This window comes from Phoxinus phoxinus, assembly GCF_949152265.1.
Source record: "Phoxinus phoxinus genome assembly, chromosome: 15".
NCBI lineage: Eukaryota > Metazoa > Chordata > Actinopteri > Cypriniformes > Leuciscidae > Phoxinus > Phoxinus phoxinus.
In genome coordinates this window covers 32464320-32478799 of record NC_136890.1, presented here as the reverse complement: position 1 = coordinate 32478799, position 14480 = coordinate 32464320, and the positions used below count along the sequence as shown (strand labels likewise).

General features: G+C 40.0%; 1 protein-coding gene across 1 annotated transcript; it reads right to left on the bottom strand.

Annotated features, from left to right (window-relative positions):
- Positions 1–10543: 10543 nt before the first annotated feature.
- LOC307011826 (4-galactosyl-N-acetylglucosaminide 3-alpha-L-fucosyltransferase 9-like) lies at positions 10544–13019 on the bottom strand. The gene is made up of 2 exons (XM_079637840.1): positions 12866–13019; positions 10544–12641 (listed from the first exon to the last, which is right to left on the bottom strand). The coding sequence occupies exon 2, from the start codon at positions 12631–12633 to the stop codon at positions 11530–11532; it is 1104 nt and encodes a 367-aa protein (XP_079493966.1). The 5' UTR covers positions 12634–12641; positions 12866–13019; the 3' UTR covers positions 10544–11529.
- Between the last annotated feature and the right edge of the window lie 1461 nt (positions 13020–14480).

Here is a 14480-nt window from a genome sequence, read left to right as displayed (position 1 = left end):
CGCTACCCTCGCATTGCTCTCTAAGGACGGGGCCTACGCCAAAGAACTTTATAAATTCATGCTTGCTGGGCTGTTAATAAATATACGCTGTTATATCAATTTATCTCCCGAGTCTTTCTGGTAGAACCGGAAAGGAGGCCAATCGCTACCTAATGACACGAGCTGTGAACCTATGGAGTAGTTCGAGGTCTACACTCAATACACACTGCAGTCTGTGAGTTAGAGATAACTGTCAGCACAGTCCCTCGCCAACTTCGTACTGATCACCGTTTTATAAAAGGATTAATAGTTTGGAGTAAAGCATACGTACAAGTGACAAGGTTCTATGGAGTTATAGTATGCAACATATATGAAAGTTGATTGAGTTATAATGTTACGGCTACAGCTACCAGTACATGACATACCTGGAGATTCAACCAGATAACAAAATATGTCTGGAAACGACACCTCCGGCCATTTGGTTGGGTCATTGACCCAGTTTTTAACTAAATAAGGGCAATCATAACCTATTGCAGTTAATTTTGCAATGTACCGTTGCCGGTCGGCAGGCGTCAATGACTCGCAATAAGAGATTTATGTCATTCATAGCGAGCCCTAATGTTGTTATAGCCCACGGGAGACTGGTGCGGGCGTGGAGTAGAAACAGAAGAACAGTGTTTTGTAGTGTTGTGAACACACACAGAGTTTTTGTGGTAATGTAAACAGTGAACAAGATTAAACGAGCCCATCAAATTATGCACGTCTTGGAACTCATTCATTTCGACATGCAACATGTTCACATGGCACACTCAACACCTTTTCTTTCATTTTTATAATAATTAATTTCCCTGGTCAAATAACATATAGACACTTGATAATTTTATTAGATGATTAGATAATTGCATTTGAAAGATTTTACTTAAAAAAAATTGCAATAGATTTGTAAAAGGTGTTTTTATGGATGTTTGGCCCGTTGTGACTGGTGTGGGATTGTTCCGAAGCCTCGGCGATACGACACATTTGCTTCGACTGTTTCAGTGTTCCACGAACACCATGTTTTTTTGGGGGGAAAAACAGACATTGAGTCCTCAGTTCCAAAGACAAAAGGGACCACCCAGGCTTTCATCAGCGACAGATGCAAAAGCAAACAAATCAACAGGTGCAAAAGCAAACATCTGTCATGGTACAGAGGTGCATCAGTGCAAACGGCAGGGGTGACTTGCATGTGTGTGAAGGTACCATTGATGTGGAGGTGTATAATGAGATTGTACAGTGACATTTACTATCATCAAGATGCTATCTTTCCTGGGAGGCAATGCCAGGCCTCATTCTGCCCGTGCTACAACACAGTGGTAGAGGCTGAGCTTGACTGCCTGCAGTCCACATTTGTCTCTTATTGAAAATGTATGACCCGTTACAAAAAGGAGAATCAGATCATGACGACCACAGACTGAGATCTGAGATCAGTCTGAGACAGACTTTTATCAGGCGAGATTGGGCCAAAACAGTTAGTATTCTCAATTCCCATATGATAAAAAATAAAGAAAGTATAATTAAAAGGAGAGTTGAGGTGACAGTGGAAAACATACATGCCTCTCTCTGTCCCAACTTTTTTGTTGCAGCCATCAAAATCAAAATTTGTTCATATTTATAAAATACATTCAAGTTGTTCAGTGAAAACATTGAAAGTCTATTGTTTGTAGTTTAAAGGTTAAAGATAAATAACAAAATCACAGATTTTTGGAATCTTTTCTGGAAACAGGGTTGTATATAGAAGTGAATGGCCCAGTTGCAATATAGGAACAGAAAAAAAATATCTGCTTATTGTTCCACTGTGACATTAAAAATTGCTCAGCACCAAATTAATATTTAACACTGAAGATAACAACACTGCGGGCCTTTTAGGCATAAAAAAGCCACATAGCTTTCGTTTGAAAAAGTCAGCTGGAACATTAAACAAATGTATTGACTCACTTCCTGAGCTCCTATTGGTCGCTGTATCGCTTCGTTGCTCATTTGCATAAAAACTTTGTCACTGTGGCAACCTTCGATTTTGCCACTGGAAACCAGAAGCTTTCAATGAGAGATTATTGATATGAAGTCTGACTTGCCGGATGTTCTGCAAGACAAATCTCAAACAATGAACAAACTACTTTTTTTGGCACATGTCTGATCTAGTCAATCAAGGTCAGCGGGTTTACCTGACAGTGATGTGTAGGGTTACCACCTTCAGTGTGGCAAAATAAGGGACACCCATTCACCCCCCCCCCCCCCCCCCCCCAATGCTCAACTTTGACAAAGTCATTTTTATTGTTATAATTGTGATTTCATAATATGTATGAATCCAACTAAAAGCTATTGAAAATATGTATTTTAGTCAAATAGCAAATGGTGTAGCTCTGCAGCCATCTACTAAAGTGATCATTTCTTTACTTTTAAAACAGCATTTTCCAAAAGATGGGCAAAAATCTTACACTAAACCATGTCAAAATATAGCTGCAAGCAGCAATCACCGGGGCCAAGCGCAAGCAAGACGACAAGACATGCCAAAGTGGCTGGGAGTGTGAGACCAACTGCAGCTAGGAGCAATTGAAGACATTTAAAGAAGAATTTTGGCAAAATGGTTGAAAAATCACATACATTAACTAAAAATATGATTATCACTTTCGACCAATAGGTGGCGCAGTTACGAAACTGATGTGATGTGGTCAGAGTGAAGTGACAATGACATATACAAAGTTTGGTGTCAATATGTCAAGGCATTGCAGATATAAAGCCTGAATAGTCATTTTGGCATCATGCCTCAAATTTGCCACTGCGGTATACGAAAACGGTTTTGTCTATCGACACGAAATCCATAACTTTTACTCGGCACGGTCTGGAGATGACACGATCCGATTTTGGTGAAAATTGGACGTTCGGTCTAGGAGGAGTTCGAAAAAGTAGGTTTTAAAAGAAAATAAAGATGGCGGACAGGAAGTTTGGCTGACTATGGCAAAATTGGTATCTATGTTTTCAGCATAACCCAAGGAATCTATTGAGATCAGTGTCATTACTATAGGCAAATTTATTCAAAAGTTATTAGCATTTTTGGAAATTTCATTATAACTTTTGACCAAAAGGTGGCGCTGTCTCATAAATTTTTGAGTATCTTTAGGGCGTTGTACTGATGACCCATACTGAGTTTCGTAACGATACGTTCATGCGTTCATAAAATACAGCATTTTAGCACATAATTCAAAATGGCCGACAGCCAAAACGGCCGATATGGGAAAATTGAATATCAGTCAACTCAGTAAGACGCCCTGAATCTAACGAGAATACTTTTGTGATTTTTGGACAAACCGTTCAGAAGTTATAAGCAAAAACATAAATTATTCATATCTCCGGACCAGTAGGTGGCGCTGCGCCGAAACGCAGCATGTAGCCTCAGGTCATGCTTGTGATGACATGTACCAAATTTGGTCAGAATCCGATAAAGCGTTGTGGAGATACGGCCTTACGTCTGTTTTTGCAAGCGCTACGTAAAATTTATTTGCGCGGTATTCGAGAACGGTAATTCGAATCAACTTGAATTCCATAACTTTTGGTCGTCAAGGTCTGGAGATGATCTGGTTCATTTTTCGTGAAATTCGGAGCAACGGCCTAGGAGGAGTTCGAAAAAGTAGGTTTTTCGGAAAATTCAAAATGGCGGGAAAACTATTATGACGGAAAATGACGTCATAGGGTGCATTCGAATCGTCGTGAGCTCAGGAATCAGAGGAAAAAAGAATTTTGTTTCTAGCCCTTGTGGTTCAAAAGTTATTAGCATAAACATGAGTGAAACTTTGGACAGCTGGTGGCGCTAGAGGGAATGAGTTGGAGACTCCAAATTTGCTATGGTGATAGTTCAGGCTGTCTTCTATCACTGTGCCAATTTGTATAAGTTTCCCGCAAACGTTTCTATAGGCTGCCATAGACGCCCAGTCGGAAGAAAAAAAAGAAAAAGAAGAAATATAGCTGCAAGCAGCAATCACCGGGGCCAAGCGCAAGCAAGACGACAAGACATGCCAAAGTGGCTGGGAGTGTGAGACCCACTGCAGCAAGGAGCAATTAAAGACATTTGAAGATGAATTTTGGCAAAATGGTTGAAAAATCACATACAATAACTAAAAATATGATTATCACTTTCGACCAATAGGTGGCGCAGTTACGAAACTGATGTGATGTGGTCAGAGTGAAGTGACAATGACACATACAAAGTTTGGTGTCAATATGTCAAGGCATTGCAGATATAAAGCCTGAATAGTCATTTTGGCATCATGCCTCAACTTTGCCACTGCGGTATACGAAAACGGTTTCGTCTATCGACACGAAATCCATAACTTTCACTCGGCACGGTCTGGAGATGACACGATCCGATTTTGGTGAAAATCGGACGTTCGGTCTAGGAGGAGTTCGAAAAAGTAGGTTTTAAAAGAAAATAAAGATGGCGGACAGGAAGTTTGGCTGACTATGGCAAAATTGGTATCTATGTTTTCAGCATAACCCAAGGAATCTATTGAGATCAGTGTCATTACTATAGGCAAATTTATTCAAAAGTTATTAGCATTTTTGTAAATTTCATTATAACTTTTGACCAAAAGGTGGCGCTGTCTCATAAATTTTTGAGTACCTTTAGGGCGTTGTACTGATGACCCATACTGAGTTTCGTAACGATACGTTCATGCGTTCATAAAATACAGCATTTTAGCACATAATTCAAAATGGCCGACAGACAAAATGGCCGATATGGGAAAATTGGATATCAGTCAACTCAACATGACGCCCTGAATCTAACGAGACCACTTTTGTGATTTTTGGACAAACCGTTCAGAAGTTATAAGCAAAAACATAAATTCTTCATATCTCCGGACCAGTAGGTGGCGCTGCGCCGAAACGCAGCATGTAGCCTCAGGTCATGCTTGTGATGACATGTACCAAATTTGGTCTGAATCCGATAAAGCGTTGTGGAGATACGGCCTTACGTCTGTTTTCGCAAGCGCTACGTAAAATTTATTTGCGCGGTATTCGAGAACGGTAATTCGAATCGACTTGAATTCCATAACTTTTGGTCGTCAAGGTCTGGAGATGATCTGGTTCATTTTTCGTGAAATTCGGAGCAACGGCCTAGGAGGAGTTCGAAAAAGTAGTTTTTTCGGAAAATTCAAAATGGCGGGAAAACTATTATGACGGAAAATGACGTCATAGGGTGCAGTCGAATCGTCGTGAGCTCAGGAATCAGAGGAAAAAAGAATTTTGTTTCTAGCCCTTGTGGTTCAAAAGTTATTAGCATAAACATGAGTGAAACTTTGGACAGCTGGTGGCGCTAGAGGGAATGAGTTGGAGACTCCAAATTCGCTATGGTGATAGTTCAGGCTGTCCTCTATCACTGTGCCAATTTGTATAAGTTTCCCGCAAACGGTTCTATAGGCTGCCATAGACGCCCAGTCGGAAGAAAAAGAAAAAGAAATATAGCTGCAAGCAGCAATCACCGGGGCCAAGCGCAAGCAAGACGACAAGACATGCCTACATGGCTGAAAGTGTGAGACAAACTGCAGCAAGGAGCAATTGAAGACATTTAAAGATGAATTTTGGCAAAATGGTTGAAAAATCACATACAATAACTAAAAATATGATTATCACTTTCGACCAATAGGTGGCGCAGTTACGAAACTGATGTGATGTGGTCAGAGTGAAGTGACAATGACACATACAAAGTTTGGTGTCAATATGTCAAGGCATTGCAGATATAAAGCCTGAATAGTCATTTTGGCATCATGCCTCAACTTTGCCACTGCGGTATACGAAAACGGTTTCGTCTATCGACACGAAATCCATAACTTTTACTTGGCACGGTCTGGAGATGACACGATCCGATTTTGGTAAAAATCGGACGTTCGGTCTAGGAGGAGTTCGAAAAAGTAGGTTTTAAAAGAAAATAAAGATGGCGGACAGGAAGTTTGGCTGACTATGGCAAAATTGGTATCTATGTTTTCAGCATAACCCAAGGAATCTATTGAGATCAGTGTCATTACTATAGGCAAATTTATTCAAAAGTTATTAGCATTTTTGGAAATTTCATTATAACTTTTGACCAAAAGGTGGCGCTGTCTCATAAATTTTTGAGTACCTTTAGGGCGTTGTACTGATGACCCATACTGAGTTTCGTAACGATACGTTCATGCGTTCATAAAAAACAGCATTTTAGCACATAATTCAAAATGGCCGACAGCCAAAATGACCGATATGGGAAAATTGGATATCAGTCAACTCAACACGACTCCCTGAATCTAACGAGACCAATTTTGTGATTTTTGGACAAACCGTTCAGAAGTTATAAGCAAAAACATACATTCTTCATATCTCCGGACCAGTAGGTGGCGCTGCGCCGAAACGCAGCATGTAGCCTCAGGTCATGCTTGTGATGACATGTACCAAATTTGGTCTAAATCCGATAAAGCGTTGTGGAGATACAGCCTTACGTCTGTTTTTGCAAGCACTACGTAAAATTTATTTGCGCGGTATTCGAGAACGGTAATTCGATTCAACTTGAATTCCATAACTTTTGGTCGTCAAGATCTGGCGATGATCTGGTTCATTTTTCGTGAAATTCGGAGCAACGGCCTAGGAGGAGTTCGAAAAAGTAGGTTTTTCGGAAAATTCAAAATGGCGGGAAAACTATTATGACGGAAAATGACGTCATATGGTGCAGTCGAATCGTCATGAGCTCAGGAATCAGAGGAAAAAAGAATTTTGTTTCTAGCCCTTGTGGTTCAAAAGTTATTGGCATAAACATGAGTGAAACTTTGGACAGCTGGTGGCGCTAGAGGGAATGAGTTGGAGACTCCAAATTTGCTATGGTGATAGTTCAGGCTGTCCTCTATCACTGTGCCAATTTTCATAAGTTTCCCGCAAACGGTTCTATAGGCTGCCATAGACGCCCAGTCGGAAGAAGAAAAAGAAAAAGAAATATAGCTGCAAGCAGCAATCACCGGGGCCAAGCGCAAGCAAGACGACAAGACATGCCAAAGTGGCTGGGAGTGTGAGACCCACTGCAGCAAGGAGCAATTAAAGACATTTGAAGATGAATTTTGGCAAAATGGTTGAAAAATCACATACAATAACTAAAAATATGATTATCACTTTCGACCAATAGGTGGCGCAGTTACGAAACTGATGTGATGTGGTCAGAGTGAAGTGACAATGACACATACAAAGTTTGGTGTCAATATGTCAAGGCATTGCAGATATAAAGCCTGAATAGTCATTTTGGCATCATGCCTCAACTTTGCCACTGCGGTATACGAAAACGGTTTTGTCTATCGACACGAAATCCATAACTTTTACTCGGCACAGTCTGGAGATGACACGATCCGATTTTGGTGAAAATCGGACGTTCGGTCTAGGAGGAGTTCGAAAAAGTAGGTTTTAAAAGAAAATAAAGATGGCGGACAGGAACTTTGATTGACTATGGCAAAATTGGTATCTATGTTTTCAGCATAACCCAAGGAATCTATTGAGATCAGTGTCATTACTATAGGCAAATTTATTCAAAAGTTATTAGCATTTTTGGAAATTTCATTATAACTTTTGACCAAAAGGTGGCGCTGTCTCATAAATTTTTGAGTACTTTTAGGGCGTTGTACTGATGACCCATACTGAGTTTCGTAACGATACGTTCATGCGTTCATAAAATACAGCATTTTAGCACATAATTCAAAATGGCCGACAGCCAAAATGGCCGATATGGGAAAATTGAATATCAGTCAACTCAGCACGACGCCCTGAATCTAACGAGACCACTTTTGTGATTTTTGGACAAACCGTTCAGAAGTTATAAGCAAAAACATAAATTATTCATATCTCCGGACCAGTAGGTGGCGCTGCGCCGAAACGCAGCAAGTAACCTCAGGTCATGCTTGTGACGACATGTACCAAATTTGGTCTGAATCCGATAAAGCGTTGTGGAGATACGGCCTTACGTCTGTTTTTGCAAGCGCTACGTAAAATTTATTTGCGCGGTATTCGAGAACGGTAATTCGAATCAACTTGAATTCCATAACTTTTGGTCGTCATAGTCTGGAGATGATCTGGTTCATTTTTCGTGAAATTCGGAGCAACGGCCTAGGAGGAGTTCGAAAAAGTAGTTTTTTCGGAAAATTCAAAATGGCGGGAAAACTATTATGACGGAAAATGACGTCATAGGGTGCAGTCGAATCGTCATGAGCTCAGGAATCAGAGGAAAAAAGAATGTTGTTTCTAGCCCTTGTGGTTCAAAAGTTATTAGCATAAACATGAGTGAAACTTTGGACAGCTGGTGGCGCTAGAGGGAATGAGTTGGAGACTCCAAATTTGCTATGGTGATAGTTCAGGCTGTCCTCTATCACTGTGCCAATTTGTATAAGTTTCCCGCAAACGGTTCTATAGGCTGCCATAGACGCCCAGTCGGAAGAAAAAGAAAAAGAAAAAAAAGAAAAAGAAAAAGAAGAATAAGAACGGGAACAGATACAATAGGTGCCCGCACCTTCAGTGCTTGGCCCCTAATAAGAACGGGAACAGATACAATAGGTGCCCGCACCTTCAGTGCTTGGCCCCTAATAAGAACGGGAACAGATACAATAGGTGCCCGCACCTTCAGTGCTTGGCCCCTAATAATAATAACAACAAGCAGCAATCACCGGGGCCAAGCGCAAGCAAGACGACAAGACATGCCAAAGTGGCTGGGAGTGTGAGACCCACTGCAGCAAGGAGCAATTAAAGACATTTGAAGATGAATTTTGGCAAAATGGTTGAAAAATCACATACAATAACTAAAAATATGATTATCACTTTCGACCAATAGGTGGCGCAGTTACGAAACTGATGTGATGTGGTCAGAGTGAAGTGACAATGACACATACAAAGTTTGGTGTCAATATGTCAAGGCATTGCAGATATAAAGCCTGAATAGTCATTTTGGCATCATGCCTCAACTTTGCCACTGCGGTATACGAAAACGGTTTCGTCTATCGACACGAAATCCATAACTTTTACTCGGCACGGTCTGGAGATGACACGATCCAATTTTGGTGAAAATCGGACGTTCGGTCTAGGAGGAGTTTGAAAAAGTAGGTTTTAAAAGAAAATAAAGATGGCGGAAAGGAAGTTTGACTGACTATGGCAAAATTGGTATCTATGTTTTCAGCATAACCCAAGGAATCTATTGAGATCAGTGTCATTACTATAGGCAAATTTATTCAAAAGTTATTAGCATTTTTGGAAATTTCATTATAACTTTTGACCAAAAGGTGGCGCTGTCTCATAATCTTTTGAGTACCTTTAGGGCCTTGTACTGATGACCCATACTGAGTTTCGTAACGATACGTTCATGCGTTCATAAAATACAGCATTTTAGCACATAATTCAAAATGGCCGACAGCCAAAATGGGCGATATGGAAAAATTGGATATCAGTCAACTCAACATGACGCCCTGAATCTAACGAGACCACTTTTGTGATTTTTGGACAAACCGTTCAGAAGTTATAAGCAAAAATAGCCTTTTTTCATATCTCCAGACCAGTAGGTGGCGCTGCGCCGAAACGCAGCATGTAGCCTCAGGTCATGCTTGTGATGACATGTAGGAAGTTTGGTTTGAATACGATTAAGCGATGCGGAGATACAGCCTTATGTCTGTTTTCGCAAGCGCTACGTAAAATTTGTTTGCGCGTTTATCGAAAACGGTTTGACGAATCAACTTGAATTCCATAACTTTTTGTCCCCACAGCCTGAAGATGATCTGGTGCAATTTTGGTGCAAATCGGACAAACCGTCTAGGACGAGTTCGCAAAAGAAGGTTTTTTGGACAATTCAAAATGGCGGCCATATTTTTATGACGGAAAATGACGTCATAGGGTCCAGTCGAATTGTCGTGAGCTCAGGAATCAGAGGAAAAAAGAATTTTGTTGATAGGCCTTACGGTTTAAAAGTTATTAGCATAATATAAGTGAAACTTTGGACAGGTGGTGGCGCTAGAGGGAATGAGTTAGAGACACCAAAATTGGTGCAATTACTGTTGGGAATGTCCTTTATCAGAATGTCAAACCGGAACAACTTTCCCGCATACGCTTCTATGGGCTGCCATAGACGCCCAGTCGGAAGAAGCAGAATAATAATAATAATAATAATAATAATAAGAACCGGAACGAAAACAATAGGTGCCTCCGCACTTTCAGTGCTTGGCCCCTAAAAAGAAAAAGAAAAAGAAAAAGAAGAATAAGAACGGGAACAGATACAATAGGTGCCCGCACCTTCAGTGCTTGGCCCCTAATTATCTATATCCATGAACGTTAGAAATGTGGGTCTTTTATAAAGTGAATTTAACTTTTTTTTTTTTACTGTTTTTGTTTAAAAAATATTTATTTATATAGCCTAAAGTAAAAAAAATATATAATAAATCCTCCTAAAACTATAAATCCTAAAAAAAAAAACTATTATGTTTCAAAATGACATTTTGTTGAAACAACACAAGTGTGACTTTTTCCCCCCACACTAACATAAAAAACAGATATTATTCAAATTTATTAAAAAAATTTTTGTAGATGTAGAAAGTGTTGTCAACCGTGCAAAGTCTCACATCATTTGGACAAATATAATGTTTTATTTATTTCAGCAAACGTCATTTGGGGTCAAAGACCCGAACAGCGCACGAGGGGTTAAAAACGTGCAGGTTTACAGCGCATGTTCACGAGACTCAGTCGCTATAGAAACAAAGACGCTAAAATGCAATCACGCAATGAGCTTCTCTACTAAGAAATTGATTTCTTTATATTTGCTATTAGTATTATCCATACTGCAAAATCCTTATGTTTTTATTCAACTATATGTGGGCCTAATGTAAAATACGGGACAAATCGCGTCCCTTATTGATTTGATACGGGACGCATCATCTTACTTGTAAATACGGGACGATTCCGTATTTTAAGGGACGGGTGGCAACCCTAGTGATGTGTGATGTTACTGGGATGGAAATGTGGCAAAAAAAAAAAAAAAAAAAAACCTTCTAACAAGGTCTGTGAAATCAATGAAACTTGTGCATTTATCTTTGACTCTTTCTTACAAGAAATGAGTGGTGAGAAAGTAAGATATTTAGATTTCCTTTTATATGCACCGGTTTTTGCCGACTGCTCTCCGAGATCAGTTAAATCAGGATGTGTAACTTTATTAAGATAATAACAACCAAAGTAAACCAAAGAGACATGAGAACCTCAACAAAACAGGAATCATGACAGCACCTTTCAGAAATACAGAACAATAAACCAACACAAAAATATTCACTTTTTTTTTTCATAATTTATCCAGATTATAAAATCATCTGAACAGAACTACAACCATCTTCACTTAATTACCGTCGTCCAATCAGTATTGATTGATCATCAAAATACGTACATTTGTTACAAACTCTAGTATCAGATGTAACAATTTATAGAAGATATTCTATTCCATAAACTTTCATACAGTGCGTAGTACCCTGATCATGTAACAAAATCTCTCTAATTGAAATACCATTCATAAATATCATGAGCTTCTTTATATTCTCGGTGTCGTGCTATATGGTCACAGGCGGTGCAAATAGCCAGAATAAACTCTTGGGTTTGTAGGATTAAATGAGGAGTTGGAGAGAGATATTTCCTCCAGTTAAAGAACCTGCGATAAGCTTCTTCGTCCTTGTCCAGCTGAAGAAGATATTCTGCTAGTGACTTTGCATCTGGGAAGTCATTCACATGAATGAAGGCATCGCCGGGATAAAAGTTTTCATAGTTTTTTCTGGGAGGACCGAGAACCACAGGGACGGTTCCTGCAGCAAGCGGCCCGTTTATCTTCTCAGTGATGTAGTCCTTGTGGACGGAGTTCTCAAAGGAAAGGTAAAACTTGCAGCTAGCTAGAGTAGGATAGTATTCCTCATAACCAAGAAATCTTGCATAAGCCTTTCCGAACATATGCACTTGGATGTATTTGCTGAGTTCTCGGTAATACTGGTTCCTTGTGCCGACACCTGTAAAGTCAGCATTGTTACTCACAATCCAACACACCAGTTTGTCCTTTTTGGGAATTACAAACTCCTCATCTGGCTTCTTTCTGGTGTTTAATTTCAACCGTACAGGAATATCAGCATCATGTCTGTAGCTGAGAGTGAGATTGAACAGGTTCTCCAGACCTGGTATCTTCTGAGTGTTGGTCGGTGATTCTAGATGTAACCAAATCCACTTCTGGAACGGAGGACGAGGAGATGGAGGAAGGTTGGTTAAGTCCCAACTGATGCCCCTGTGATAAACTATGACAGCGTCTGCATTGCTATAGAGAGATCTATCATCCGTCAACTGACAATTATCAATATTGTAAAACTTTTTGCAGTCACTGAAGTCAAACCTGTAATTTTCAGGCCAGACCCATAGCAGAAGAACAGGTTTGTCTTCTACTGCCTCAGTAACAGAGCTTTTGCTCTCGACAGACTTATTTTGTTCATGTCTAGGAAGTGTAAGTGGACAGTTCTTTTGGGGTGGATACCAAAAAAACATGATTATCAGAGAGATGACACCACCCAACGTCACTATTAGACCCAGACGATACAGCGATGAGCCCCTTGTGCTTGACATTTTCTCATCTGGGAAAAAAGTGATTATTTGTCTTATTATTTGTGATCTTGTCACAGACAAGAAAAAAGACTACAACATGTTCACAGCTCTGTGGGAAACAATAACTACAGCTATTTGAAAATTAATCATTAATAAAAAAAAATCATAAAACTGAAACTTCCGTTTTATTGGTTTTACGTAAGCCATGTAGTATTTTTAAAATTACATTTTTGAAATAAATGCAGTTCCTCACCTGATTAAAGGAGAAATAAAATGTGCAGTTTGGCGTCGCATAAAAAAGACAGCATCTAGATGACTAGAAGGAAATAAGGAAGAGAGATGACTTCCGTGAAAAGAATGGGAAAAAAGGGTTGTTGTTGTTGGGGCTTGTAACACAGGTATGACTTACCCGTGCTTGAGAAGAGATATATTTATATATATGACACTGACCAATCAAAATTTTGTATGCAAATATCACTATGACACCATCCCTCCTCTAGGCATCTAACCAGGTAATCAAGATTTTCCCAGAAGGATAGGCTTGTCGTTTTAAACATGAGTGCTGGATTGTGTGTGTTGCTGAGAGGCCTGGCCCGGGAGGAGAAAGGAAAGCTGAGTACAACATAAGCAGTTGCTTGAGTCCAGAGTGATTTACTTTCACAAGCTGTTTCTCAAAAAAAAAAAAAGTGATCCACTTGAAGTACAAAATAAACAAAAAAAAAATGTAAACAATATAAAAAAAAAAAAAATAAAAAAAACGACATATAGGCCTAGGCTACCATAAAAAAAGAAAATGCTAAAAGCAGCAAACCTGGGCACTAAACATTGCCTAGAGGCACAAGTCTCTGAAAATGTAGTCTCTCTTCAGACAAAATGCAGACTCCCCAGCGTTTTGACTTCACATGCAACACCTCCTCAGACACTCACAAACAATAGGCTCGTTTTATATTAGCAAAATCTGCGCAGAGCGAGTGTGGTCCAAAAAACTCTCGCGTCGAGGCGGTCGTGTCGGATTCTGCAGTTGCTTTCCTCTGAACGCGTTGATCAAAAAAGTAGATGTTAAAACTTCATCAAACACTCGGCTCTCGCCAAGATAAGCACCAACTAAGACGCAGCATTACAGTAAACTAATGTGATCCATATGAGTTTCCTTCAGTATGATGATGTAAATATCCTTCTGTCTGGTGTCAATGGCTGAAGTACACTGCTGACTCCAGGGATCAGCTTTTCTCCCTGGCGCATCAGCACACACAACGGCTGCGATGCTCCGGGGATCAACCACAGTGCAGCCTCAGCATCCGTCTACATTGAGCGTTTAATTGGAATTAAATAACACACTGAAAAGACAGTAACACGGAACAAACCTTCACCCGCTTATCTGAAACCCGCTTATCTGAAACCCGCTTATCTGAAACCCGCTTATCTGAAACCCGCTTATCTGAAACCCGATTATCTGAAACCCGATTATCTGAAACCCGATTATCTGAAACCCGATTATCTGAAACCCGCTTATCTGAAACCCGCTTATCTGAAACCCGATTATCTGAAACCCGCTTATCTGAAACCCGCTTATCTGAAACCCGCTTATCTGAAACCCGCTTATCTGAAACCCGCTTATCTGAAACCCGATTATCTGAAACCCGCTTATCTGAAACCCGCTTATCTGAAACCCGCTTATCTGAAACCCGATTATCTGAAACCCGATTATCTGAAACCCGCTTATCTGAAACCCGATTATCTGAAACCCGCTTATCTGAAACCCGCTTATCTGAAACCCGCTTATCTGAAACCCGATTATCTGAAACCCGATTATCTGAAACCCGCTTATCTGAAACCCGATTATCTGAAACCCGATTATCTGAAACCCG